The following is a 24812-nucleotide window of genomic DNA, read 5'->3' as shown; positions in this document are numbered from 1 at the left end:
CAACCCTAGCTAAAAGAAAACAAAAAAATTTAAACTAGGGGAATGACAAATATTGGACTTTTCATCATTGTGATTCAGGGACCAATAGAAAAAAATCCCTGTAATCTGGGTGTACGCATTGCATCCAACACTTTGCTTGAGGAAGAGAGCATGGTGTTACTGGTACAGAGGTACCATGGCTGCCCTCAGGACATCATTTATCTTTTCTGACATGTTAATTTCGCTCTCACCTCTGACAAGATTTTTTTATTAATTCAGACTTTAACATGATCGTTGTTATTCGGTGATCATGTGACAGAGGATTGGAAAAAACAGCCCTGATCACGTTATCCAGGATTTTCGCTACCCCAGTAGCCAAAACACTGGAGATTTTGAAATGCTGGGGGACACTTAGTTATTTCTCAGAGCCGTTAAGTGGCGCCCAGGAGTAATGCCCCGTAACGGCTGCTGTTAAAAGGCGCATTGGCGGTCATTAAGGGGTTAAGTGCAGGGTCATATCAATTTTGGTTTTGTTTTAGTGTGATTGCAGCTCTGTTGCCATGGTGATACTCCTGTGAAGCCCATGAAGTCTTCATAATAGACCGTTATTTTAGCTGTGCACTGACACTACACTGACCTGGATAATCCTACTACAAGGTCATTTCTTCCACATACTACAAAGCAATCCCCCGAAAATCTCTTGGCCTAGGACAACTCAAAGTCCCATAGCTTCCAGTACCACCTGTATGCAGACGACACTCAGTTCTACCTCTCTGGCCCAAATGTCCCCTCTCTGCTGTCCAGAATCCCGGAGTGTCTATCAGCCATAGACTCCTTTTTCACCTCTCGCTTCCTAAAACTCAACGTAGACAAAACTGAACTCATCTGTCCTCCATCTCAAGTATCTTCCCTACCCGATCTATCTATTATGGTAAACAGTATCACGCTCTCTCCCTGAAATCTGCTGCCTCGGAGAAACACTACTCTGCCCTGTCCTTCAAACCACACGTCCAAACTCTTGCCACCCGTCACCTCCAACTCAAAAAATATTTCCAGAATCCGTCCCTTCCTCAGTCCTCAATCCACTAAAACTCTTGTACATGCCCTCATCATCTCCTGCAACACTCTCCTCTGTGGCCTCCCCTGCACCACTCCAGTCTGTCCTCAATTCTGCTGCCCGACTAATCCACCTCTCTCCTCGCTACTCCCGTCTCTCCCCTCTGCTAATCCCTCCATTGGCTCCCAATTCCCCAACGAATCCAATTCAAACACTGACCTACAAAGCCATCCACAACCTTTCCCCTCCCTATATCTCTGAACTAATCTCCCAATATCTTCCCTCACGTAATCTTCGATCCTCCCAAGACCTCCTACTCTCCTCCACACTTATTCGTTCCTCACACAACCGCCTCCAAGATTTCTTCCGAATATCCCCTATTCTCTGGAATACCATGCCTCAACACGTCCGATTATCCACCACCCTCGGATCCTTCAAACAGAACCTGAAAACCCATCTTTCCAGGAAAGCTTACAGCCTGCAATGACCATTCTGCAGCCTCACCACCGCCTGAGCTGCCGCCTCATCACCACCAGAGCTGCTGCACCCCCGACCTTCCGTCTCTTCCCCACTATCCCGTAGAGTGTAAGTCCGCAAGGACAGGGTCCCCTCCCCTCTGTACCAGGCAGTGTAGATTTGTCTACTGTTAAAGTCCCCCCATCCATCCCCTTTTCATGTCCTTCACCCTCCCAGAGTTCATTACACTTGGAATTTTTAGTACATTGACTGGTGTCATACAAAACAATTAGGCTTGTAAAAAGAAAGCTCTCAAACAGCTCTGTCAATAAAACATTTTTTCCCCCTCAAATCCTGCTCACGCCAAATCATAGCCAGTCATACATGCATCTTACCAAATGAGGTGGGGGCAGGGCTGCCAAACGAGGAGGTTGGAGTCCCAAAATTAATGGGTGCAGGGGAGGCATTCTGGCCAAATGGTGTAGCAGGTGTCCCTGTAGGTAAAGAGATCATATGGAATAATTAGAAATAATTCAACTCATAAGCCAGTCTGACACTTCGGCCTGGCCAGTCAATAAAGGGGATCCCGTCAGCACCCTTATGCTGCTCGAGGGCAAATATAGATATTTTCAAAGTAGGAACCAATCTATGTTTCACACAGAATTTCCATGCCTTGTAGCAGACCATTTTGCAACAGCTTTTACAGATTACAGTAAGGAAACCTGAAGTGCACGAGCCAGAAGGTCAAGAGGGAATAGTAGAGTTGCCAAAGCCTATTCTCCAGGTGAAGTTTGGTTACTCACCACATCAGGAGGGACTTATTAAAAAGTGATTGCCTTATGGTCATACATTTTTAAAATTGGTGGCTGTAAATTAACTTTACATTAATCTCTGAAGATCACTAGATCCAGCCAGATTAGGCGCCCCTGCACTCGGGCCAACGGCTCAGTTACCTCTCAATATTCGGGAGTGCACGGTCCCTCAGCAATAAGAAAGCCAGATGTAAAGAGCAGTGCGCTCCTGAATAACACATGAGAATCCCTTTAAAGGGCTTGTTCACAAAAAAAAAAAAAAACTCTCATAAGGCAGCTCCAGTGATGATAGTTCACTGCTTGAAATCTCCTTTATTAACTTTGGCCAGAAAGTGTGGGCAACTCTTAATGCCCTGTTGTATCAAACAGCTTTCAAAAAATATTGTAAAATATTGCTAAAACTGTATGAAAGATCATATTTGACTCAGACAATTTTACACTCACCAAAAGACAGCTTGTTTTCTGTTGGTCCAGGGGTCCCAAGTGTGCTATTCTGAGCTGCAGAAGAGTTTCCAAAAGTCATAGCTGGAGCAGGCACAGTGGTTGTGGTTGCACCAAAGGACACAGAAGTGTTTGCTTTTTCCCCGAAAGAGAAGGGCTTTGAAGCTCCAAACTGGCTTGCTGCAGGGGTACTGTTTGTTTGTGTGCTATTCATTGTGCCAAAAGTCATTGGGTTTGTTGTTGCAGGAGCAGATCCAGATCCAAATGCAAAAGTTACATTTGCACCAAACGCTGTCTGAGAGCTGCCTCCAAAAGTGGGCAGAGTACCGGGTCCAAATGTAGAAGAAGCTCCAGATGTTCCAAAGCTAGCAAGTGAATTAGGGGCAGGTTTGTCTGCCTGTATCCCACTCCCTGAGCTACTGTTATAAGTGGATGCACCAGAACTAGCAGGATAGGGTGGAGGATTGGAGTTGAGCGCAGCTGAAAATGCAGAAGTTGTAGAGCCAAACATGGACGACTGTGGGGGTTGAGACGTTGGAGCCATTTGCGTATTCCCAAACACACTCTGGCCAGGTGCTGCTTGTGAGGTAGGCGCCTGCCCAAATACAAACGTTGTCTTTGTTTGGGAATCTAAACTTGTGCTGCTTCCTAAGAATGTACTTGTGGGAGCAGAGGCAGCTGTGCTACTAGAGGTTACAGCCACCGGAAAGGTGGCACTAAAGCTAGTGGCAGCACTGCTCGACACCGGTAAGGAAATTGACGGCTTGGTACCGCTGTCTGTGCTTGGAGTTGTACCGGTTGCTGAAGCACCAAACCCAGGAAAAGATGGAGCAGTGGATGTAGGATTGGAATTCACTTGGAATGTGAAAGGGGATGCAGATGTGACGGCAGGTTGCTGAATAGACGAGTCCCCAAATATTGGCTTAAATGTATTTGCAGGTAGATTCTGCTCGACACTTTGCTCTCCAAATATTGGTTTAAAAGTATTTGTCAAAGTGACAGAGGGCACAGATGGCCCATTGGAGGAAACAATGGGGGGAGTAGCACTCTCATTACTGGGAAATAGTGGCTTAAAGCTAGCCTGTGAGTCAGTCAATGATGGTTGAGTAAGAAGTTGGAGAAGACTACTTTTTGAGTCAGTTTTGTTCTGGACTGCACCATTAGGCTGGGATGTGGAGATGCTAGGTGCCGCTGTAGCTTGTGGGGACACCAGCTTGAGGGAAGCATTCTCACCAGAAACATCTTTAGGAGACAAACCCAAGGATATCACCTTCTGATTTGGAAAGTCTGCAGCAACAGTTTGTACAGGCTCTGAAGGACAAAACAAAAGCATTTTAGATGACAGCACATCAGGTCTCAGTTATACACTTTTGCCAGGACTTACAAGTAACATTTTGGCTAGCAATGTCATATTGTACTTGTGTGACCACCACTGATCTTAAAAAAAAAAAAAAAAAAGCTGCAGCAGTGATGTAGCCCTACCGCCCAGTGTATGTACTCCCCGCAGAGCGGAGCTTCTGGCCTCACACATGTGCAGTGAGAGACACTGAACGGTCTACAGGGATACACCAGAGCTGTAGATCCTAGGAGACCAAATCCCTCAATCATAAAGTGGTGGAAAATTGTAGCGATATATCACTTCACATTTATAATTTCACGATTATCTTCACATGCAATGACTGTCCCATCTTACCAGATAACATTGCCATTTAAACATATGAGGAGAGTCCTTTCAGTCCATGGCTCTTCCACATTGTCATGACTATACACTGGATAACCAATGATGTAGAAAATTTTGGTCTGAGGGTTGCCACAAATGTTGCTCCCTCTCCCCCCCCCCCAATAAAATGGTTGAATTCCTGATATTCATATTAAAGCAAAAAAAACAAAAAAAAACGACATTTGGAATCGCTGCGTTCAGAATCGTCCGAAAAGAAAAATAGGGATTTTTGTGCACTCATAGTAAAGTCCTTTTCTCCGAGCCAATCATTGGGGGACACAGACAGTGGGTGTTATGCTGCTGGCCACTAGGACACTAAGTAAAGAAAAAGTTAGCTCCTCCCCTGCAGTATACACCCTCTCGCTGGCTGAGATTTCTCCAGTTTGGTGAAAAAAAGCAGTAGGAGCATAAACAGTCAATAACCATAACCATGTCAAAACCTAAGAATGCTACAGTGAGCCAATAGGTTAAACAGGGTGGGTGCTGTGTTTCCCTCAATGATTGTCTAAAAAAAAAATGATTTTACGGTGAGTACACAAAAATCTCTATTTCTCCTACGCCTCATTCCCCAATGACAGTGGGATGTCCTAAAGCAGTCCCTGGGTGGGGAGCATACATCTGCTAATACCCCATGTACCACTGAGTCAACACTGAGGTACTGCCGATTGCAGGCTGTGTCTGCCGAGAGCTGCATCCGCAGAGGCCTGAGAATGAATTAAGCAATGTTTGTAAAGGTATGCAGGCTGGACCAAGTTGCAGCCTTGCGAACAGGCCTGAGAATGAATTTGGTAATTTTTCTTTAAAAGTATGCAGACAGGACCAAGTCGCAGCCTTGCAGACCTGTTCTGCCAAGGCCTGGTGCCGAATGGCCCAAGAGGCGCCCACTGACCGGGTAGAGTGCACCTTAATCCCCGCTGGGACAGGCGCATTCCTGACACGGTAGGAGTCCTGAATCGTCAAGCGAAACCACCTGGCTAGTGTCGCTTTTGACGCTGCTAGACCCTTCCTATGCCCCTCTGGAAGCATGAACAGGGCATCTGACTTGTGGAAGGGAGCCGTCCGCAAGATGTACAGTCTCAGCGCCCTAACCAAAACCAGGGTGTGGAGGGCCTTCTCAATGCGATGGACTGGCGCCGGACAAAAGGAAGGTAAAACAATTTCCTCGACCTTGGGCAGGAAGGACGGGGACGTCCTGAGAACTACCTTGTCCTGATGAAAATTCAGGAAAGGAGAACGACAGGACAGGGCTGCCAATTCCGAAACTTGTCTGATTGACGTAATTGCCACTAGAAAGACCACCTTCCAAGAGAGGACGGTCAGTGACACGTCCTGCAGCGGTTCGAAAGGAGCCTCCTGTAAGGCCCACCCGAGAACCAGGTTAAGGTCCCATGATTCCAATGGCCTTCTATCAGGAGGCGCCACATGGGAAACTCCCTGAATGAACGTCTTGACCTGAAGTTTGGTGGCAATTTTGCACTAGTAAAGCACTGACAAAGCTGAAATTTGGCCCTTGAGGGAGCCAAACACAAGGCCTGACCTTAATCCGGATTGAAGGAATTTCAATATGGCCGGAATGGAAACCACCAGAGGTGATCGACCATGATCCGTGCACCACGAAAAGAAGGTTTTCCAGGTTCAGTGATAGATGCGCATAAACACAGGCTTCCTACCACTAATCATGGTGGAAATCACGTCATGAGAGAACCCAGCCTGTGCTAAAAACCAGGATTCAACAGCCACGCCGTCAAAGACAGGGCCCCAGAGTTCTGGTGGTAAATCAGGCCCTGCGAGAGTAGATCCATGCGATCAAGAAGTCTCCAGGGGACGTCAGCAACTAGTTGTATTAGTTCTGCATACCATGCTTGGCCAGGCCAATCTGGCACGACTAGGATCACTGGTACTCCCCCTCCGCTCTGATCTTCTTGATGACCCTCGGAAGCAAGGGAAGATGTACGGGAGCCGGAACCGGTGCCATGGCAGAACTAAGGCGTCCGCTCCGATGGCGCATGGATCGCGCGATCGGGCAATGAACCGAGGAACCTTGCCGTTTAGTCTTGAGGCCATGAGCTCCACATCCACAGTCCCCCAATGATGACAAATTTGCTGAAAGACTTCCGGATGAAGAGACCACTCTCCCGAGGCAATGCCTTGGCGACTGAGAAAATCTGCCACCCAGTTTTCTACGCCCAGGATGTGGATTGCTGAGATAGGCGAATGGCTGGTCTCGGCCCAATGGAGGATGTGACTCACTTCGTGCATGGCCATCCTGCTCCAGGTACCTCAGAACGGGTTCTAGTCCCAAGCTAACAACAACGCATGTTGTAAGGGACAGATGGAACTGCTTCTATCGCTGCCACCATCTTTCCAAGAACTCATGCTGAAACGAATGGAGGGAGAAACCGGTCAGAAAAGAGTCCACGCTGCCTGTTGTAAGGCTTGGGTCTTTTCTGGAGGGAGAATGATAAACCCGCGGGAAGTGTCCAAGATCATTCCTAAAAAGGAAATCTGCTGAGCTGGTTTTGGGAAAGACTTTTCGAAGTTTATCTTCCACCCCAGGCGAGAAAGTATTTACTGTTATATCAACAGATTCCTCGCAGGCTGGAAGGGACAGACCCTTGATGAGCAGGTAGTCTAGATACGGTAACACCACTACTCAGAGTGGAGAATGGCCATGACAGCTGCCATGACCTTGGTAAAGACCATGGGGGCAGTGGCGAGTCTGAAGGGCAAGGCAATGAACTGGAAGTGTTCCTCGTAAATTGCAAAACGCAGGAACTGCTGGTGCGATGGGCAGATTGGAATGTGAAGGTAAGCGTCCTTAATGTCAATGGATGCTAGGAAATTTTTTCCATGGAAGCGACAACCGATCGGAGAGATTCCATTAGGAATCGCCGTACCTTGACAAACTGATTTAACAGTTTGAGATCAAGAATGGGTCGCATCGTCCCGTCCTTTTTTGGAACCACAAAAAGGTTTGAATAAAATCCTCTGAACCCTTTGTGATGAGGGACCGGAATGATGACTCCGTCCCTTAGAGCCTGAACAGCACGAAGGAAGGCTCGTCTTTTTCTTGGAGGGAGAGGAAGGGAAGAAAATAATTCTATCTTGTATCAGGAGGACACCAGCTCCCTGACCCACTTGTCGTGGATGACCGCGAGCCAGGTGTGGCTGAAGGAAAGTAGGCAACCGCCAACTTTGTTGGTGTCCGCCAGATACCGCAACAAGTCATTGGGTAGATCTAGATCTGACTCCCCTAGATCCAGAAGCCCTAGGCCTGGGTTTCCAAGAGCAGTTAGGTCTGTATGAGACCTGGGAGAGCCTCTGTCTCCGTGCGGGGACTGACCTGATCCAGAAGAGGAGGACCAACTGGAATTGTTGCGAAAAGATAAAGATCGAAAACGTGTCGGCTGTTGGGTGCGAAACAGCCGAACAGCCTCTTGTTGAGGAAGGAATTTACTTTTTCCCCCCGGCAGTATCAGGAATGAGCTGGTCCAGTTTCTCTCCAAAAAGACAACCCGTTTGAAAGGGGAGAGAAGTCAACGATCTTTTAGATGTGGCATCCGCCCGCCAGCCGCGGAGCCATAGGGCTCGTCTAATGGAGATCGCATTGGCGGCAGTTTGGCGGCATCAAAAGAAGCGTCTACTACAAGGTCCACTGCGTGATTTATCTGCCTGGCGACAGTGTTTGCCTCCAGAGGAAGATTGGTGCCCTGGAAGGAAGTAATCAAGACTTCTGCCCAAGCGGCCATTGCCTTAGTGACCCAAATTGCCACGAAAGATGAAAAAGCGCTGCTCCTGAAGCTTCAAAAACTGAACGGGCAAGGTAGTCAATTTGACTATCGGAGGGGTTTCTGACTGAAGACCCCTTAGAAAAATAGGAACGTTTTAGAAGCAAGACGTGATACAGGAGGGTCCACCAGAGGGGACTTAACCAATCCTTCATTAGGTCTGGATCAAAAGGGTATTAAGCCCGAGTAGACACTTGCCCTGTGAACCGCTTATGTGGCCGATCCCCATGTTTCTGGACAATTTCCTTAAACACCGGATGGCTGGTAAATAACCTGCAAACACGCTTGGTTTTCTTAAATGAGATAGCATGTTCTGGAGCAGGAATATTTTCCTCATCCAACTTCAGAATCCTGTTGATTCTATAAGAGAATCAAGCGACTCACAGTTGGGGGATTCTGAGGGGCTGATGTGTCAGATTCGAATTCAGAGTCGTGCTCACTGTGAACCTCAGGAGAGGGTGAGCAAGAGACAGGAGTCGCCGATGCCGAGGCGCGAACGTGACTAGGGGACGAGTCATGGGTCCACTTTCTAGAGACCTGACCATTCCTTGAACGAGTATGGTCCCTGCTGGTGGACGGTTCCCGGCCGACGCCAGAGCCCTCCTCGGGAGGCAAGGACGCTTTCTGACTTAGAGTCCTCCCAGAGGAAGAATATAGCCTGGGTCCGAGACTCCACCGACCGTGACATGGACGCAGCCCACTCAGGGGTACTAAACGCAGGAGGCCCATCAGCAGCGAGGGTGTTTGAGCGCAGGCCAGGTGGCAGTCCGTGCATAACAGATTAGTCTGTGCAATGGGTATGGCACACTTGCAAGTGGTACACACGGTAAAAAACGCAGTGTGCTTAGCAGCCCGTTTAGTCTCCTTAGATTGAGACATAGCGCTCCTGAAAGGGTTAACGGCAGTCTGTCTGCAGCTGCAGGGAATGTGCCAGGAAGGGGTTAAGCTTTAATCTGAGGGCAGATGCAGCTTACCCACGGTCCTGTGCCGTGTCCCCCAGGAGGAAAGAGGTGGCCCTGTGGTGTCACCCGGTATCCGGCTGCCCAGAGCAGGCTGAGGTAAAATAGCTTCGTTACTCACCGATAACGGTGTTTCTCGGAACCCATGACAGCACCACGGAGAGGGGATCCGCCCTTCAGGGACAGGAATCTACAGATAAAAAGGGCGGTACCTCTCCTCCACCTCCAGTTGGTTACAGAGCATCAGAGGGTCTCCAGGTTAGTTAGACAACAGAAATATATGCACAACATTATAATATTGCTTATTATCAGAAGCACCGTGCCTAAACAGAAACACTCTACTAACAGTAAAACGTGCTCACCACACTCGTGAAGGGGAGGGGAATAAGCGGGTGCTATCATGGGTTCCGAGAAACACCGTTATCAGTGAGTAACTAAGCTATTCTCTCTCACCCATGACAGCACCACGGAGAGAATTACAGAGATTGGTAGCTTAGGGAGGGACCACCGCCTGAAGGACCCTTCTCCCGAAGGTCAGGTCAGACGTAGAGGCTAGATCTAATCTATAGTGCCTGAAAAAGGTAGAAGGCGATGACCAGGTGGCCGCCTTACAGATTTGTTCTATTGATACCTCAGATCTTTCAGCCTATGAGGTCGCCATCGCTCTTGTGGAATGGGCTCTCAACCCTTCCGGGATGGTATTTTCACTGGATGAATATGCCAGGGCAATCACATCCCTTATGCACCTTGCCAGGGTACTCTTAGATGCTATGAGTCCCTTCCGAGGTCCCTGAAACCACACAGAGAGCCTTCCTTCCTATATTTCTTGGTGGCCTCTAGATACTGCACTAGGCACAACTTCACGTCTAAGGTGTGGAATTTTTCTTCTCCCTTCTTTTTAGGATTTGGGCAGAATGAAGGAAGGACTACCTCTTGGGACCTATGGAAGTGTGATGACGCTTTCGGTAGATAGGCCGAGTCAGGCTTTAAAAAGACCTTATCATCTAGAATCTTTGTGAAAGGTGGCCCTACTGATAAAGCTTGCATATCGCTCACTCTGCGAGCTGATGTTAGCGCTAAAAAAGCACTGTTTTTAACGACAGGATTCTTAGGGATGCTGAGTGAATAGGTTCAAATGGAGGGCCTGTTAGTGTGGATATTACAAGATTTAGGTCCCATGATGGTAATCTTTGATTAGCTATCGGCCTGGATCTGGATACGGCCTTAATAATCTGTCACCCAAGGATTACCTACCACATCATGGTTATAAAGGCACCCAAGGCCGCTACTTGTACCTTTAAAGTGTTGACCGCTAGACCCTGTTCTAGGCCCTCTTGCAGAAATTCTAGGATGTTATCAATGTGAACCACGTCCTGAACCTTTACCCCCGAAGTGGATAAGAATTTTTTTTTTCCACGTTCTCCCATAGGCTCTCATCGTAACCGGTTTCCTACTTTTTTGTAATGTGGTTATCAGGTTCTCTGAAAACCCTCTGTCTCATCAGTGCCCTCAATTTCCATGCTGTTAAATGGAGCCTCCCTGCCTGAGGGTGTAACACTGGGCCCTGCGATAGCAGGTCCGGGAGATCTGGTAGGATCCATGGGTCGGTTACCGAGAATATTCTTTGCCAGGAGAACCTGGTTCTTTTGGGCCAGAAGGGGGCTATTAAAATCATTCTTGCCCCATCCTCCCTGACTTTTCTTAGCACTGCTGGGATCAGCATGATCAGGGGAAAGGCAATGTTAGGCCCTATGTCCATGGGAGTATGAAGGCATCCAGAGCTAGGAGGATTCCCCCTGGGGTCTATGGAGCAGAAAGTTTCCACTTTTTTGTTTCTGAAGTCGGCGAACAGATCTATGTCCGGGCCCCCCCCCCCCCATTTTTTTACAATCTGCCGAAAAACAGACCGCTTTAGGACCCATTCCCCTTGTCGTAATTGGGTGCGACTCAGAAAGTATGCCTTTTGATTCTCCGTGCCCCGGATGTGTAGTGCTGACAGAGATAGCAGGTTTGCCTCTGCTAATTTGAGAACTCTGGAGGATGTGTCCATTAGGGTTCAGGAACTGGTTCCCCCCTGATGATTTATATATGCTATTGAGACTCGATTGTCCTAAAATATACGGACATGACCCCTGAGCAGGGGTAAGAAGTGTATTAATGCATAGCCCACTAAGAGCTCTTACTGGTTAGAGGAGGATTCTAATTCTTGAACTCCCCACGCACCCTGGGCCACTTCGTTGTTCATGTGTGCTCCCCACCCCGTGGGACTGGCGTCTGGTAACTATGTGTGTTATTTTTGTTACCCAGGGGATCCCTTTGGAAAGGTTGTCTTGGCTTTTCCACCAGGTTAGGGAATGAGTAGTTTTGAATTTAGGGTAATATGACCCTCTAGGTGTCCCCCTATTGCAGACTAGTTGGCTAGTACATCCCACTGTAGATCTCTCGTGTGTAACTGAGCCCATTGGACTGCTGGCAGGCAGACGGAGAGAGAACCTAGTCGTGACATCACTTTTCTTAATGTCATGGAGGGATTTTGGATGGCTCGTTACAATTTGAGCGATTTTCTCCTTCTTGCGGTCTGGGAGGCAACACTCTTGAATGTTTGAGTCCAATGTTAGACCCAAGAATTCCTGTACTCTGCTGGGCTCCAATCTTGATTTTTTTAGATTTAGGAGCCAGCCCAGGCCCTGCAGAGTGTCCATCACCCTGTCCCTCTGTTCCCAGCGTTTTTGAGCCGAGCTGCTTGCTATTAAAAAAGAGTCCAGATACGGGATTATTATTATGTCTTGCTCCCTTATATGGGCCATCAATCTCTGCCACTATTTTGGTAAATACCCATGGAGCTACAAATATTCCAAATGGCAAGGCTCTGTACTGGAGTTCTCTTATCTCGCCCTTTATCGAGACGGCTAACCTGAGATATTTCCTGGAGTTTTTGTGAATGGGGACGTGATAATAAGCGTCGCTGAGATCTAACACCGTCATGAAGCAGTTCGGAAACAGGATTTTGGTGGTGCACCTGATTGACTCCATTTTGAAGCTTTGATTTTTATTTTTTTTTTTTTAATTTATAATTGTCCGAAACGTGCCGTCTGGCTTGGTCACCAGGAAAAAGAGGGGAGTAAAACCCCCTGCCCCTTCCCTGCAGGGGAACCTCCTGGACGACTCCTTTTTCTACCAGGCTTAGGACTTCGTTTTCTAGGGCTTTCTGCTCTTGCATACTGGATCTTAGCAGAGTCATTACATAATTTTGAGGCGGGAGGGGGAGAAAGTCTATCCTTAGGCCCTCCTGGATTAGTGGTTTACAATCCATGGATTGTTTGAGATTCTTTTCCAGGCTGGGAGAAAAAGGTTTAACCTTCCCCCTTACCCTGAGCAAACTGTCACCTAGAGGGCTTTTTGTCTCAGGACAAGTTGCCGAAGAGGAACCCTCTCTTCTCATCCCACTTTTGATCTCTCGGTGGTCTCCGCTGAAGAAACTTTCTATTCCGAAAGGGCCACTTAAATGCTTCCGGCCCTAAATTTGGGAACTCTTTCTTCTTGCCTTGCTTTCTGGAGGATGTCCTCTAACGTCTCCCCAAAAAGGAATTTTCCTTCACAGGGGATTGAACACAGATTCATCTTGGTCTGTAGGTCCACCCGGCCAACTTTTAAGTCATAATGTTCTACGTGCTGCATTTGAGAGTGCTGCTGCTTTGGACGATAACCGGACTGAGTCTGCCGATGAGTCCGCTAGGAAGGCAGCCGCTCCCCTTATTACTGGGATAGAGTCTAGGATTTTATCCCTTGGCGTCCCTTCTTAGTTGCTTTTCTAGTTGGTCCACCCAAATCATTAGGGCTCTCGAAGTACATGTTGCCGCTATGGCTGGCCTGAGGTTACCTCCAGCTGACTCCCATGCACCTTTAAGAAAGGTATCTGCCTTTTTATCTAGGGGATCCCTGAGGGTGTCCATGTCCTCAAAGGGGAGGGCGAAATTTTTTTTTTTTTTTTTTTTTTTGAGGCCTTTGCGACAGCTACATCAAGCTTTATCCCAAGATGTAGATGCCTCTTCCTCAAAGGGATATTTCCTTTTAAGGGAAGAGACCGTGGTGTTTTTCCTGTCTGGTTTATCCCATTCTTTTTTGATTAGACCTCGCACATTTTTATTTAGCGGGAACACTCTCCGCTTTTTCTGACCTAGTCCCCGGAACATTATGTCCTGGACTGTTTTATCGGGCCTAGGGTCCAGCACCCCCATGGTAGACATTACCGCTTTCACTAGTTTGTCTACCTCGTCTAGGGGGAAGCAGTGACGCCCCTCGTCTGATGAACTGGAATCTGTTTTTTTTACATGATTTCTCCCGACGTCGAGGAATCCGACTGGGAAGTCACTATTGTGTCTTTTTTGATTTGTCCCTATGCTTGAGATGTAAGGGCACTCTGAAACTCCAATTTTATTGCGGCTCTTAGGTCAGAGGCCAAATTCAGAGTTTCCTAACAGAGGATTTCTTTTGTACATGACTCTTTTTTCCTCCCAAGAGATATGTAGGGGACTAGCACAACTGAGGCACTCCCTGTTCTTTTTCCCCTTTTCCTAGTAAGGGAAATGGATTTTTAAAACAATGGTGAACATTCACGAAGATCACTCACCCAAAAGTATTCGGCTGCAGGTACCGATTCGGGAGATGGAGTCAGGTCCTGAATAGGCTGCTCTCCTGGTGGCGATTTGCTCCTTGCAGCTGATGTGCTACGCTGCGTGGAGTGACTACTGGAACGACCATCCGTACTGCGTTCCTTTTGACGATGGTGGTGCTGCTGCTAAAGCTGCTGCCTGGCTTGCTGCTCCTGTTGCTGGTCACTATCCTCTTCAGGATCGCTTCTAGCCAGGAGCGCTTATGCAGCCACCATATTAAATTTCCCGGCTGAGACGTCACCGCTCCCATCCTGCACCGCGGTCCCCGGGACAGCGCGCATGCGCCAGTTCTCGGGACCCAGAAGCCGGCTTCTACTTCCGGGGCGGCCGCCATCTTGGTACACCTCTGTACCCCGGCGCCGCCCGCATGTTTGCCGGGTCCCCGCGAGCCCCGACTTCCTCTCCGGAGCGGCGGCTCCGGCGTCTCTCCCGCCCGCTCACCCGGCAGCCCACATCGGCCCCAGCAGTGGCGGCTTCGGGCACCGCACCCTCCCGAGGCAGGGGCCTCCTCGCTGCCATCACAGGTCAGGCCGGCCCCAGATCCTGGACACACGAAAGGTACCGTCCTGTGGGTCCCCTGTCAGGGACAGGAACCCAACTGGAGGTGGAGAGGTACCGCCTTTTTATCTGTAGGTTCCTGTCCCTGAAGGGCGGATCCCCTCTCTCCGTGGTGCTGTCATGGGTGAGAGAGAAAGACATGGCCCCCCGAGATTAGAATTGCACGTCTCGTAAGGAATGAGAGGCGCCAAGAAGAGGCGGAGGAGGCGGCGGCGACGTTAGCGCGGGCGGAAGCTATTCAAATTGCAACCTAGTAGGCCGGAAAAGCCGGGGACTAAATTTCTGGCCACCCCGCGGTAAGAGCTGGGGGGGGGCCCACGAGTGTACCGCCGCTGACACCAAGTCAGCGCTTCTCCCGGGGACAAGGACTCGACCCCCATACCTTCACTCCTGTGCTCAGACAGGTCACGCTGTCCGGAGTCTTCCAGCTGCGGGTGCCTCATCCTCCGGGCAATGTAGCAGAGCTGGAGGAGGTCTTAAGGAGGTACGGCTCATTCGATCCACCCTGTGGCAGGGGGATGGAGAGCTCTGGGGCAGATTCAGGGCATCCGAAAAGCGCTGCTCAAGTCCTCTCCATGCACTCCTGTGCTTCGTCCTGTTGCGCTTGCCCTCGTATCTGTGGAGTACCGACCGTAAGGGAACCATCAGAGGAATCAGCCCCATTCGTTGCAGGAAAGTGTACAGGGAGGTATACTCCGCATGCTTACCTGTTGGTTCGGGGGAGAGCGGGCCGTAGAAAGGAACAGTCGCCCCCTTTCACTCCATTAATTAAAAAATAAAAACTTACAGAAAATCAAAAATGAAAATAAAAACTGTGAGGTCTGAAACCAGACCCAAGTGCCTCCTATAGACACTAAGCAAGAACTGGAGAAATCTCATCCAGCGAGAGGATGTATACTGCAGGGGAGGAGCTAACTTTTTTTGCGGTTTACTTAGTGTCCTCCTAGTGGCCAGCAGCATAACACCCACTGTCTGTGTCCCCCAATGAGGTGTAGGAGAAAAATGGATTAACCTGATTGCTAAACGGCGTAGCAAGAAAAAAAATCTAAACACCAGAAATACGTTTTTGGTCGCCGCAACTTTGCATTAAAATGCAGTAACTGGCGATCAAAAGATTGTATCTGCACCAATTTGGTACCATTAAAAACGTAAGCTCGGCAAGCAAAAAGTAAGCCCTCACCCAACCCGAGATCACGAAAAATGGAGATGCTACGGGCAACAGAAAGTAGCTCAATTTTTTCTTTTTTAACAAAGTTTGGAGTTTTCACCACTTAAAGAAAAAAAAACAAAAAAAAACTAGTCATGTTTGGTGTCTATAAACTCGTAGTGACCTGGAGAATAATAATGGCAGTTCAGTTTTAGCATTTAGTGAACCTAGCAAAAAAAGTCAAACAAAAAACAAGTGTAGGATTGCACTTTTTTGCAATTTCACCACTCTTGGAATTCCTCCCATGTTCTAGTACACAACATAAAACTGATGGTGTTGTTCAAAAGTACAACTCATCCCGCAAAAAACAAGCCTCACATGGCCATATTGATGGAAAGATACAAAAGTTATGGCTCCGAGACAGAGTAGCAAAAAACGAAAACTGAAAAAGCTCCAGTCATGAAGAGGTTACAGTGAATGGTACTGAGATGCAATACCCCCTGTGGATAGGGGAGCTTAGACCCCATATTGTCATACATGCCGAGATATCAAAGCTTCCTCACCTTGTGAACCCTCCTTGCTTTGCATTTTTGCTAGGCTCTGTAGTAAGGGGTTACTGCTTGCTGTAGAGGACTGTGATGTCAGAGCAGATGTGGTATTAGCTAAAATAAAGAGAGGTGATGCAGTAATCGTAGTGGTCATTGGTGGAGTAGAGGTGACAGGGATAAGATCTGTAAAAAATAAAAATAAATCCGTGTAATTTGGACAAGGTTTCACCAATTCACCATCTAGTAACCAAAATACTCACCAGCAGGTTCTTCCAGTGCCTTGTTAAGCCTCTGTAAAAATGCCTTTTTCTCATTATCCAGATCCTTAGATGTAATGTTATATCCAACAATAGGTGGTGGGGGCTACGGGGAGAAGAACACTTATGAACACCTCATGAAGGAGGAAAAGGGTCAATGGGTAAGAACAGATACAAGTATTTACCAGTGGGTAATGATCACCACGCCCAGAACACACCAACAAAACCTTCTTCCTACGTGGCCCACCACTTCCATTATCAGATGAATTAAAAGCAGAAGACTTGGAGGACGAAGTGGCGTTCACTAAGGGAGGAAAAAAAATACCAAAAAAAAAAAACAAAACAAAACAAAGGGAAGTCAACTTATGATAGATGTAATTAGTTGCCATGGGCAGCTGCTACACTTTTCCTTCATATTGCTTTTGAAAGCACCCAAATGTTTGAGAACAGGAGGAAAAGTCAGTTATTAAAGCAGACACTTGCTTATAACTGTGGCATTGGCATGGAGGAGCATGCAGGTTTACTTCAATGCGGAAAGTGAAAAGCCTCTGATTGCAGCATCTATATATTTCAGGAGCAAATGAGGAATATGTCGGAAGCAAGCAGCACCCCATTCTGGTCAGCTACGAAAGTCTACTGGTCTGATGCCACCAAAATACACTTCCGCAAACTTTTGCAATGGCTAGCATAATATACAGTGCCTACAAGTAGTATTCAACCCCCTGCAGATTTAGCAGGTTTACACATTCGGAATTAACTTGGCATTGTGACATTTGGACTGTAGATCAGCCTGGAAGTGTGAAATGCACTGCAGCAAAAAAGAATGTTATTTCTTTGTTTAAATTTTTTTTAAATTGTGAAAAGTTTATTCAGAGGGTCATTTATTATTCAACCCCTCAAACCACCAGAATTCTGTTTGGTTCCCCTAAAGTATTAAGAAGTATTTCAGGCACAAAGAACAATGAGCTTCACATGTTTGGATTAATTATCTTTTTCCAGCCTTTTCTGACTATTTAAGACCCTCCCCAAACTTGTGAACAGCACTCATACATGGTCAACATGGGAAAGACAAAGGAGCATTCCAAGGCCATCAGAGACAAGATCGTGGAGGGTCACAAGGCTGGCAAGGGGTGCAAAACCCTTTCCAAGGAGTTGGGCCTACCTGTCTCCACTGTTGGGAGCATCATCCGGAAGTGGAAGGCTTATGGAACTACTGTTAGCCTTCCACGGCCTGGACAGCCTTTGAAAGTTTCCTCCCATGCCGAGGCCAGGCTTGTCCGAAGAGTCAAGGCTAACCCAAGGACAACAAGGAAGGAGCTCCGGGAAGATCTCATGGCAGTGGGGACATTGGTTTCAGTCAATACCATAAGTAACGTACTCCACCGCAATGGTTTCCGTTCCAGACGAACCCGTAAGGTACCTTTACTTTCAAAGCGTCATGTCAAGGCTCGTCTACAGTTTGCTCATGATCACTTGGAGGACTCTGAGACAGACTGGTTCAAGGTTCTCTGGTCTGATGAGACCAAGATCGAGATCTTTGGTGCCAACCACACACGTGACGTTTGGAGACTGGATGGCACTGCATACGACCCCAAGAATACCATCCCTACAGTCAAGCATGGTGGTGCCAGCATCATGCTGTGGGGCTGTTTCTCAGCCAAGGGGCCTGACCATCTGGTCCGCATCCATGGGAAGATGGATAGCACAGCCTACCTGGAGATTTTGGCCAAGAACCTCCGCTCCTCCATCAAGGATCTTAAGATGGGTCTTCATTTCATCTTCCAACAAGACAACGACCCAAAGCACACAGCCAACAAAACCAAGGCCTGGTTCAAGAGGCAAAAAATCAAGGTGTTGGAGTGGCCTAGTCAGTCTCCTGACCTTAACCCAATTGAAAACTTGTGGAAGGAGCTCAAGATTAAAGTCCACATGAGACACCCAAAGAACCTAGATAACTTGGAGAAGGTCTGCATGGAGGAGTAGGCCAAGATAACTCCAGAGACCTGTGCCGGCCTGATCAGGTCTTATTAAAAGGCGATTATTAGCTGTAATTGCAAACAAGGGTTATTCCACAAAATATTAAACCTAGGGGTTGAATAATAATTGACCCACACTTTTATATTTAAAATTTATTAAAATTTAACTGAGCAACATAACTTTTTGGTTTGTAAGATTTATGCATCTGTTAATAAATCCTGCTCTTGTGTGAAGTTTGAAGGCTCTAACTTATTTGCATCTTATCAAACCTGCTAAATCTGCAGGGGGTTGAATACTACTTGTAGGCACTGTACGCAAGCACCAACACATACACTTCATATTACGTTTTACAAAGTTGACAGCAGCAGTGTAACTTACAGTCCTCCAACTGATTCCCACTTCCTGATTTCACTGGGGTAGGGAGGCCCGTTTCATGCATGTCGTCCCTACAAGAAGGAAATCAAACAACTACTACAGAATTTCAGAGCTGGTGAGAAGACCTGTAGCTCTGATCTTTGACATCAGATAATTGAATCTTTCAAACTAACTTGCACCATAAGAAAAATACCACCACAATCCCCACAGACCTTCCCAGACGTGGATGTGTTAGGAACCGCGTGAGTCTTAGATATTCAACGTCTTAAGGACATTCCCAACTTACAAGCGAAAGTGTCAATTTTTATTTTTTAAAGTAATTGAGCTTTTTTTTTTCTCCATTTGTTGGCGTAAGAGTCAAAGACACTTACACATTGCATATACTGAAGCCACAAGGCATAGTAGATTGCAGTCGGCACCCAACCCCATCACTTATACTGTGACTATCAGGTATGAACTGGGCATGACCTCAAACATGAACAGTTCACGGCTGAAGGTTGAGCCAGGCACTATTATTTGTAGCCTGGGATACAATTCTCATTAGTCATCTTTAACAGCAGAGATCTGAGCAGGGTAGTCATATGTATCTACCCTTAAGTATGATACGGACTGCTGAACTGTGATCTGAGCGCATCAGTCACAATGATATCACTGCTGTTCAGATCTCTGTAGAGACCAGTAAGCAGCGCCAACCTAAAGAATTGTGGCTGCCTGCCATTTTCTATGACACTGTTCAATTTGCCAATCACAAACAAGTTGCACTGCCATCCCAATCTTCATTCTCCCTATCTTTTTGCAAACACCCATATACAAGCTTATCTCCCCTACATTTATTGCAGTTGTAAAGTGAACTAGCACTACACTAGGTTTTCATGGCAAATGTCAGCAACAGCTTCCCTGAGTGTTTCAAAGTTGAAAGTATTAAAACTTCAGTAACTTTAAAGTGAATATCAATGGTAAAAAAAAAAAAAGGAATACCACCCCCCCCCTACCTACCCCTTTAATAACACATTCTGACTAAAACCTTCTGCATAGATTAGTCGTTACCTGGCCTTTTTGGAGGACACGTCTGGCGTTTGGCTCCGAGATGAGGATGGGCTTGAAATTACAGATGTATTCTGGTAGTTTCTTTTTCTTTTCTAAAGGAGGTAAAACAATTGCATATCAATACAATGTTATTATTGGTCACTGGTATAGAGCCATATATCTATCACCCATACAATACCTGTAGGAGTACTCTGCTGGAACTCAAAGAGCTGGTGATTGCATTATGAGAGGACATTGTAAATCCATTTATTGTGCAGCTACTCAGTGAGCTATTTGAGGAGGTACGGGAGCGTTTGTTGCTCGTCTCATCAAGTGTATTTAGAGCCCTTTTCAGGGTGTCTGACCTAAAGAAACAAGTGTGTGGGTACAGGCAAAAGTTAGAAAAATGACCATGTATAGTCAGGGCCAAAAAATAAATACCACTAAAGCTGTTGGAGCATAAAGGCTTCAAAAAGAATGAATGAGGACCCCCCAAATGTGTATTTCAGGAAAAAAAACTCAACAAAAAGGTAGTTTTCAAATGTACAGTTTAAGTATTTAAAATGGTCCTTGTAAAGCCAGATAAGATTGTGAACAGCTACACATTCAAGAAAAAAAACAAACAAAAAAAAAAAAAACACACAACATGGGCTAACGAAACTGACATTACTTACTTGGAACCACAAGACAAGGAACCATTTACCACTGGAGATTCAGCTGAAGACTCCCCATTTCCATTGCTAACCTGCCTCCTAGCAGAAGGTGAAGGGGAAGAAAAGTTACTGTCAGATACAGATGTACAGCAGAGCCAACTGAGCTCTTGACTAATCAGTACAGCTCCACTTAGAAAGTTAAGAATTTTCACCACTAAAACAAATACGCTGCAGTCCTACATTAGTACTTCTGTATTCGAGTCTCCCACTTTGCCTAGCTTACAAGGTCAATGCAGAGTTGAGGTGGCTGAGGGTACCGTTACACTTAGCGACGCTAGTAAGCTGTCAGATTTACCCAACGACGCAGCAACGATCCATATAACGACCTCGGCGGTCGTTGGGACCTTGCCACACAGCAGTGATTGACGGCTCCCGCCTGCGTCCATGATTTCTGAGTCGCTAACGAGGTCGCTCGTCGGTGTCAAACACAGAGATGCGCGCTGGCAAGCAGGACACCAGCGATCAAAAAATGGCCCAGTTCATTCAAGCACGATCAGCAACATGGCAGCAGGGGCCTGGTCGCTGCCAAGTGTCACACGCAACAAGATCGCTGGTGAGGTCGCTGTTGCGTCACAAAATCTGTGACGCTTCAGAGATCTCGCTTGGTGTGAAGTATCCCTTAGTCTCCTGCCATAGTCAGCACTCAGAATTCTTACCGTCTTTTGTTCTCCAACTCTCCACTTTCACAGTTTTCTTCATCTTTGTTAATTCTCTTTCTGCGCTCTCGGATGGCATTGAGCACAGTCTCCTTTGCACAAGGGTCTGGAGGTGGACATGTAACTGACGGGGAGGTCGAGCTAGCAGATAACAGACTGTTCAACCTTTAAAGGGAAGAATAAAATTTTTACTATCCAAGAAGTGTTACGACAGCATAGACTAGATCTGAATAGAATCCAATAAAAGCCTATATCTTGTATTTATTCCTCCACTAAGAATGCAGTGCAAAGATATCTTATGTTTCCTGACCCGGTCCAAAGGAGTGCAAAACAAGGGGTATGAGAATACTAGCAATTCTTATTTTTATTAGATAGTCCACAACGCGTTTCAACAGACAAGTTCTGTCTTCCTCAGCTGGCAATATGAACAGTATACAGGGGGCAGATATTTAAAGGGGCAATAACCAATGAGAAACGAACAGCTAATGACATCATGCATAATTACAACAAAGTAGTGCACATAAAAGCAATAAAAATGATAAAAATCATTGCGCAAAAAGTAAAAACAAACTATAATAAAAGACTGCTTTATCCTGAAGGGTGATCCGGTTCTGTTGGTACATTTGCTGGCGCAGCCTATCACCATTTTTAGGAAAAACCAAACCCTTCGGAATATTGTGGCTCCTAGTAACACCTCTGTTAGGTATTCACCTTCTCCAGCCACCCAGATTTCTCCCAACCCAGGGTGCTTTGCATGCAGGGCCCCAAAGTGCCTTTGTTGCACATCCATCCTGGATAGAGTGCAACATTTCAAATCTCGCACCACTGGTACAATGTTTAAAATTAACTGCCGAGTTACTTGTCAATCAAGCTAAGTTGTCTATCTGATCGAATGTGACTGTGGATTACAGTACATGGGTAGGACGATACAGGCTATGCACAATAGACTCAAACACTGTCAGAATATAAAAGACGGGTTTTTACTGCATAGCCTTTCTAAACATTTCCTTTTAGTACATAAAATAGGGATTTGTGTACTCACCGTAAAATCCTTTTCTCCGAGCCATTCACTGGGGGACACAGACAGTGGGTGTTATGCTGCTGCCACTAGGACACTAAGCAAATCAGAAAAAGTTAACTCCTCCCCTGCAGTATACACCCCGCAGCTGGCCGAGATCTCCAGTTCAGTGAAAAAAGCAGTAGGAGCTTAAACAGTCAACAGTAACGAACTATGTCAAAACCTAAGAATGCTACAAATGAGCCAGTAGGCTAAACAGGGCGGGTGCTGTGTCCCCCAATGAATGGCTCAGAGAAAAGTATTTTACGGTGAGTACACAAATCCCTATTCCTCCTATGCCTCATTGGGGGACACAGACAGTGGGACGTCCTAAAGCAGTCCCTGGGTGGGGAGCATACATCTGCTAATACCCCATGTACCTCTGAGTTAAGACTGAGGTACTGCCGAATGCAGGATGTGCCTGCCGAGAGCTGCATCTGCAGAGGCCTGAGAATGAATTTGGTAATGTTTTAAAAAAAGGTGTGTAGACTGGACCAAGTCGCAGCCTTGCAGACCTGTTCTCCCGTGGCCTGGTGCCGAATGGCCCACTGACCGGGTAGAGTGCGCCTTAATTCCAGCAGGGATAGGCGCGTTCCTGACACGGTAGGATTCCTGAATCAAAGAGCGAATCCACCTGGCTAGCGTTGCTTTGGACGCAGCTAGGCCTTTCCTATGCCCCTGAGGAAGTATGAACAGGGCATCCGACCTGCCGTCCGCGAGATGTACCGTCTCAGCGCCCTGACCACATCCAGGGTGTGGAGGGCCTTTTCAATGCGATGGACTGGTGCCGGACAAAAGGAAGGCAAAACAATTTCCTCGTTGAGATGGAAAGAGGAAACGCCCATGGGCATGAAGGACGGAGACGTTCTGAGAACCACCTTGTCCTGATGAAAATTTAGGAACGGAGAATGGCAGGACAGAGCTGCCAATTCCGAAACTCGTCTGATTGACGTAATGGCTACTAGAAAGACCACTTTCCAAGAGAGGATGGTTAGTGACACGTCCTGCAGCGGTTCAAAGGGATGTTCTCGTAAGGCCCCGAGAACCAGTTTAAAGGTCCCATGGTTCTAATGGATTCCTATAAGGAGGCGCCACATGGGAGACTCCTTGAATGAACGTCTTGACTTGAGGTTTGGTGGCAATTCTTTGTTGGAAAAACACTGATAAGGCCGAAATTTGGCCTTTGAGCGAGCTAAGCGCGAGGCCTGATCTTAGACCGGATTGAAGAAACTACAATATGCTCGGAATGGAGAATACCAGAGGCGAACGACCCTGGTCCTTGCAACATGAAAGGAATATTTTCCAGGTGCAGTGATAGGTACGTCTGGATACGGGCTTTCTAGCACTAATCATGGTGGAGATGAGTTCTGGTGGTAAATCGGGCCCTGAGAAAGCAGATCCGAGCGATCTGGAAGTCGCCAGAGAACGTCGGCGACTAGCTGTACGAGTTCTGCATACCATGCTCGGCCAATCTGGAGCGACTAGAATCACAGGCACTCCCTCTGCTCTGATCTTCTTGACAACCCTCAGAAGCAAGGGAAGAGGGGGAAAGATGTACGGAAGCCAGCACCAGAGCGTCCGCTCCAATGGCGCATGGATCGGGCAATGAACCGAGACACCTTGTTGTTTAGCCTGGAGGCCATGAGGTCCACATCTGGAGTCCCCCCAACAAAGACAAATCTGGTGAAAGACTTCTGGATGAAGAGACCACTCTCCTGAGGCAATGCCTTGGCAACTGAAAATCTGCCGCCCAATTTTCTACACCAGGGATGTGAATTGCTGAGATGGAGGAATGGTTGGTCTCGGCCCAATGGAGGATGTGACTCACTTCATGCATGGCCATCTTGCTCCGGGTATCTCCCTGGCGGTTGATATATGCTACAGCCGTGGCGTTGTCTGATGGGATCCTGATGGGGTGACCTGCGAGGAGATTGTGGAAACTCCGTAGAGCCAACTTGATCGCTCGAATCTCCAAGATGTTGATGGGGAGACGAGATTATTGGGTTGACCACAGACTTCAGAGTCCACCACTTCAGGGCTTGCCTGACCCGCAGGGACAGAAGGGATCCAACGGTCCAGGGAGAACGGGTTCTTGTCCCAAGCTGACAGCAACTGGTGTTGTAAGGGACGAAGATGGAACTGTGCAAACGGAACTGCTTCCATGGCAGCCACCATCTTTCCAAGAACTCTCATGCTGAAGCGAATGGAATGAGAAGCTGGATGGGAAAGTTCACACCGCCTGTTGTAAAGCTTGCGTCTTTTCTGGAGGAAGAATGACCAACCCGCGGGAAGTGTCCAAGATCATTCCTAAAAATGAGATCTGCTGAGCCGGTTTTGGGGACGACTTTGCGAAGTTTATCTTCCACCCCAGGCGTGAAAGTGTATTTACTGTTATGTCCACAGATTCTTTGCAGGCTGAAAGGCAGGGCTGTGGAGTCGGTAAGCCAAACCTGCGACTCCGACTCCTCAATTTCCCTTACACCGACTCCAACTCCGACTCCACGACTCCGACTCCCACACATATTGCTTATATTTAAGTGAAAAATTTATTGTAGTACAATGTGAACCTCAGACATTTAATCATTTTTATGATCCCATAATCAAGATATTTAG

At 47.2% G+C, this 24812-nt stretch overlaps 1 protein-coding gene across 2 annotated transcripts in view; it reads right to left on the bottom strand.

Annotated features, from left to right (window-relative positions):
* The window catches only part of LOC141080498 (uncharacterized), a 43340-nt gene that overhangs the window by 7372 nt on the left and 11156 nt on the right, over window positions 1-24812 (bottom strand). For both annotated transcript variants that reach the window (XR_012228951.1, XM_073565743.1), the window contains exons 3-12: window positions 21143-21307; window positions 20448-20525; window positions 19973-20138; window positions 19795-19886; window positions 18751-18818; window positions 16581-16699; window positions 16399-16501; window positions 16154-16321; window positions 2749-4056; window positions 1888-1986 (exon numbers count right to left, since the gene is read on the bottom strand). Coding sequence is in view for 1 of the 2 variants with exons in the window: in XM_073565743.1 (XP_073421844.1) it covers window positions 1888-1986; window positions 2749-4056; window positions 16154-16321; window positions 16399-16501; window positions 16581-16699; window positions 18751-18818; window positions 19795-19886; window positions 19973-20138; window positions 20448-20525; window positions 21143-21307 (2366 nt within the window). In the remaining variant the exon portion in view is untranslated. The remainder of the gene's footprint in view (window positions 1-1887; window positions 1987-2748; window positions 4057-16153; window positions 16322-16398; window positions 16502-16580; window positions 16700-18750; window positions 18819-19794; window positions 19887-19972; window positions 20139-20447; window positions 20526-21142; window positions 21308-24812) is intronic.

The sequence above is a fragment of the Dendrobates tinctorius genome, unplaced genomic scaffold, assembly GCF_039654945.1.
Source record: "Dendrobates tinctorius isolate UK_male_01 unplaced genomic scaffold, ASM3965494v1 ptg000016l, whole genome shotgun sequence".
NCBI classification, from domain to species: Eukaryota; Metazoa; Chordata; class Amphibia; order Anura; family Dendrobatidae; genus Dendrobates; species Dendrobates tinctorius.
This window is presented reverse-complemented; position numbering and strand designations above follow the sequence as displayed.